At 37.9% G+C, this 5,203-nt stretch overlaps 1 protein-coding gene across 2 annotated transcripts in view; it reads right to left on the minus strand.

The window, feature by feature from the left end:
• The window catches only part of phactr1 (phosphatase and actin regulator 1), a 20,304-nt gene extending 17,234 nt beyond the window's left edge, over nt 1-3,070 (minus strand). For both annotated transcript variants that reach the window (XM_016252620.1, XM_016252619.1), the window contains exon 1: nt 2,549-3,070. In XM_016252620.1, coding sequence (XP_016108106.1) covers nt 2,549-2,669 — 121 coding nt within the window. In that variant the 5' untranslated portion in view covers nt 2,670-3,070. The remainder of the gene's footprint in view (nt 1-2,548) is intronic.
• Nucleotides 3,071-5,203: the final 2,133 nt, after the last annotated feature.

Genomic DNA, 5,203 nt, shown 5'->3' on the forward strand with positions numbered 1-5,203 from the left:
GTGTGTGTGTGTGTGAGTATAAGATGAGTGTGTGTTGTGTCTGGTCTCAGTGAAATACTCTCACAGCATATTGATCTATCAGCTCATTCAACCACAAGAACACAGCAGCAAAATATACTAGTAACACTTCAGCAGGGCTGTTATTTTACATGAAACTAAAAACATTTTTAATTGAAATAAAGCTGAAATAAATTAAAATATTAGATGAAAAACTTCAACTTCAGAAACTAAAACTACTAAAACTGAAATATAAATACAAAGTTAAATAGAATAGATTTTCATATTTTTGGTTTAACTGAAATGTAAGTTTTACCTAAACGAAAATTAAATAATAAAATTAAAACGGAAATTAAATTGAAAATACTACAGTATAATAAACGTAAAATATTTATTCAAATAAATAATAAAAGTTCATTCAAAATAATTGAACACGTCCATGATTTAATGACCAGTACTGTTATTCACAAACTATTAAAAGTAATTTTGGTTAAAGTGAAATAAAATATAATTTTAAATGAAAAACGTACATTTAAATTTTGAAATTGAAATGTCGCCTCGGCAACTAAAATAAGTTAAAATTGAAGTGCTAAAATTACTAAAACTAAAATCAAAATTAGCTGTATTCAAACAATAGCTGAATATTATTTTAACTTAATTTACATTAAACTAAAATTGTATATATATATATATATATATATACACACACACACACATACGAATGAAAAGCTATTCAAAATAATAAATACTATAATAACATAGAAATAATACTTCAAGGGACTAATACACTAAGGCTATTTTCAAACTTAAACTTTGTTGAATGTAAAAACAAACAACACATCTACAAATGAAATGATCTATAAAATAAAGTTTGAATGCAATGGTTTGAAGTTTAATTGAAGGTCTGAACATTTGAGGAGCATCAGCACTGATCTGCCCTGAAAACACTAATGAGAACACACACACACACACACTCTCTCTCTCACACACACACACACACACACACACACACTCACACACACACACACACACTCACACACACACACACACACACACACACACACTCACCCATTCACTGCAGAGCATCCATTGCTGAGACACTGATGCAATGCTACATTTCTCCAAACCTGATGAACACACAAACTCATCTAGAAACAAACTGAACTGCAGGATTTGAGTTCTAATGCACGAGTCCAACAGATGAGTTAATAGAGCTCAAATACAGTAGAAATCACCAGCTACTTTCATTGCATGGAAAATAAAGCTCATGCATTCTGCCTAAACATCTCCTTTAGTGAATTAATACAGTCATACAGGCTTGGAATCTGAAATATAATGCCACTAATATACAGATCCGGCAGATGAGCTAGTGAGGTTACGTCTTGAGATCCTCAACCTCCTTCAGATGAGTGCTTTGAATCGCATGACAGTGTGTGTGTGTGTGTGTGTGTTTCCCCTACACAAACAAACATCTGCATCTCCAAAACACACCTCTGGAGCACTTACACAATCCTGGTACCATGGTCATTTTTAAAGTACTTTGGAGTACCAAGTAAGTACTGTAGTATATGGCTATGTAATCATCCAGACCCATTGTAATACCATACTTGATACTTTATCAAAGTGTATTTCCCATAGTATTCTTTGAGTACGGAAAAATTGGGCCATGTTTATATCTTAATCACCGTTCCATGGTAATATCATAGTATGCCCACTAGTACTTTGAATTAAATATTGTCTTATATAGACATGGTAATCATCCAGTCTCATGCAATACCATGTTTTCTTTGAAGTACCTTGGAATAAATACTGTAAATTGCATGGTATATGTCAGTTCACCATGGATGGTATTTTTGGAGCAGCTTGGAGGAGTGCTATGTAATATAATGGCACATGTACATTCATTACCATATTAAAGTACATATACCATGTTATTCCTTAAGTACTTTTTGGACACTGTACCATGGTATTCTTCAAGGTACATTGGAATACCATGTCAATTTTACCATGGATATGATAATCATCCAGTACCATGGTATTACCATGTATTTAGACATTTACCATAGTAATACTGGAACTCTTTGAAGTAGCTTGGAGTAAATACTCTAAATAATATGGTACATGTACATGGTATTTTTAGAAGTAGCTTGGAGTGCTATGTAAATATAATGGCATATGTGTATCTGGTACTTTATTAAAGTGCATATACCATGGAGTAAATTCACTAAATATAACATAGTATATAATGCACCATTTTTTATTCTTTCCATATGTATTTTTTGAAATAGCTTGTATGTGCATATATGCAGCTAATCATTTAGTACCACATAAAAATGCATATACCATGGTATTCTTTAAGTACTGTCTTGTCTATGTGTTAGTCACTCAATATTAATATTTTTGACACTAATATTATAAAGCACGTGTTTTAGACATTTGGTACCAGTGTGATATCATGCCATGCTGCTACCATCCAATGATCTTCAGTACCATGGTATATATGACAGTAGCATGGTATTACCACAGTACAGCAGTGAACGCACACACTCACCTGTCTGTAGTGTGTAGGACAGCCTGGTTTCGGTCAGGTACGGTGTGTCGCTCTTGGATCGAGCTCTTCTGATGGGCCGCCGGTCCACATCCTCCAGCTCGGGCGCCGCAGCCGCCGCCATCAGAGCCGCGGGGCCCCGGTGCAGCCCCCGGTAACGGCGAGGTACAGTCGCGGAAGAGGGGGAGGGATGGAGACTCCTCCTCACTCCGTTAACCGATCAACCGACACGACACGCGAGGCAGAAGCGCGCAGACCGTCGGTCGCATCCCGCCCTGATGCAGCAGCAGCACACGGATGAACGGAAGCATCCAGAGCGCGTGCAATCCTACTACCGTTACTAACCGGGATGACGTGGAGAGTCTGCACCGATGCGGCGGAGAGCGAACCTCACGCGTTACACACGGCAGATCGCATGCAGATGCAGTAAGCACCGGGGAAAACGGCACCGATGTCCGTGCAGCTGTGACCTCATCACCGGCGCCGAGCATTGATCCGGAGCACTTCACCGGTCTACGGTTCCGAGCTGACTCACACTGAACCGGACTCAGATTCACATGGTTTACCATTGCAAACTGGAACACGCATACAGAAATGTAAAGAGCACATTTTAAATGCAAGCTGAAATTAACAAATCTTTATTTGCAAAAATCATGTTTTTTATTATGTTATCATCTTTTTATCGTGTTAGTTAGCTGTATTTTTTTTTAAAGTTATTTTTACTTAATCAAAATAACCCAACTGCAGTTTGATTGAGATTAATTGGAATGCGGAATAATAAAAAAAACATGATTTTTGAAAATTGTTGCAATTGCATGAACTCTTCATAGACACACACTATATTGCCAAAAGTATTGGGACCCCTCTTTCTAATGAACAGGTTTGACTACTTTAGTAATTTCTTCTGATTTTATAGCAACAGTTTGGACCGGACTAGATGAGCCCCAGATACAGATCCCCTGTAAAGACCTCGTCTCAGACGGCCACCGGGACAAGACTGTATGAACAAGTCACTGGTGTTTGCTGAAGAGTTTCTGGCTCAAGGTTTCTGCAGACCAGTCAAGTTCTTCCACACCGACTCAATCAATCATTTCTTTCTGAAGCTTGCCTTACACACAGAGGCATCGTCGTGTTAGAATAGAAAAGGGTCCTGTGCTATAAAATTAGAAGCACGCAATTCCCTAGAATATCATTCTATGCCTAAACATTAAGATTTGTACTCATGGATATATATATATATATATATATATATTGCCAAAAGTAGGCCTATTGGGACATTTCTGCACTCTTCTTAGTTTGGTTATTCATTTTATTTCAGTGTGCTTTTATAGGCCTACAAATTGTATAAAGTCATTTGAAAAAAAATATTAAATATCTTGGTAATTAAGGTGGTTATTTGAGTTGTCAATCCACTTTTGAGAATCCATTTGTTAAATAATATAAAGCTTAAATATTCCACAGAGTTAAAATGCGAGTTTGTTTTGAGCGACCCGTGTAGTTCTGAAGAACAACACCGACTCAAACAATGGCGTGTGCTGGGGGTGGGGTTATCTGTTTGTTCGACCAATAGCTGATGGGGGGCGTGTTCTGTGTATTTTTGCAGTTCCTTTTGGTGGCGAAATTACGTACTTTACGTGACTTCTTAGAAATTCTGCAATAGAGATCACAATATTGACAAAAAGACGTGTTCCTGTTCTGCAGGACATTTGTAAAAATGTATATGCGTAAGTAGGCCTATTTCTATAAAAGCATTTAACAGACTTTCAAAAATATACTCAGACACTTTTAAATTATAATTAAAAACACCTTCAAACATCTTTATTAATAAACTGACAAATACTCATGTTAATATTACTATATTAAAAGTTAATAAACTGATTTGTATAATTTGATTAGCACCAAAAAAGATTACATAACATACTAATACGATTTACATGAAAATGTGCTACATAGTGTGAACAGCCCAAGTAGAGTTTCATCTGTATATGAATCGGTGCATTAATTAAACTGATTTAAATGCTCTGCTGTGGTTCACTGACTGTTTCTCCAGTATCACAGTATTCTTTAAGGAAATGAAAGTGAAAACATCGAAGGCGATTGAGAGCTTCCTCCAGTTCTTCTGATGGCATCAGTACAGACAGCCTAAAACACACACACAGTGACAGGGCGTTGAGTGTGTGTGTGTGTGTGTGTGTGTGTGTGTAGAACGCATGTCTGAAAAGGTCACAGTACCTCAAGTGGCAGCAGCTCCGTGAATGTGTGTGATCTTCACTGAACCCAACACACACACCCTGATCTTCCAACAACCTCCTGCTGTACAACAACCCCACTGACTACACACACACACAGACACACACACACATACACACAGACAGACACACACACAGACAGGCACACACACACACACACACACAGACAGACAGAGAGACACACACACAGACAGACAGACACACACACACAGACACACAGACACGCACACACACAGAGACAGACAGACAGACACATACACACAGACAGGCACACACACACACACACACACAGACACACACATACACACAGACAGGCACACACACACAGACAGACAGACACACAGACACACACACAGACACAGACAGAGAGACACACACACACACAGACAGACAGACAGACACACACACA

Source organism: Sinocyclocheilus grahami, unplaced genomic scaffold (assembly GCF_001515645.1).
Source record: "Sinocyclocheilus grahami isolate Dianchi unplaced genomic scaffold, SAMN03320097.WGS_v1.1 scaffold1122.1, whole genome shotgun sequence".
NCBI classification, from domain to species: domain Eukaryota; kingdom Metazoa; phylum Chordata; class Actinopteri; order Cypriniformes; family Cyprinidae; genus Sinocyclocheilus; species Sinocyclocheilus grahami.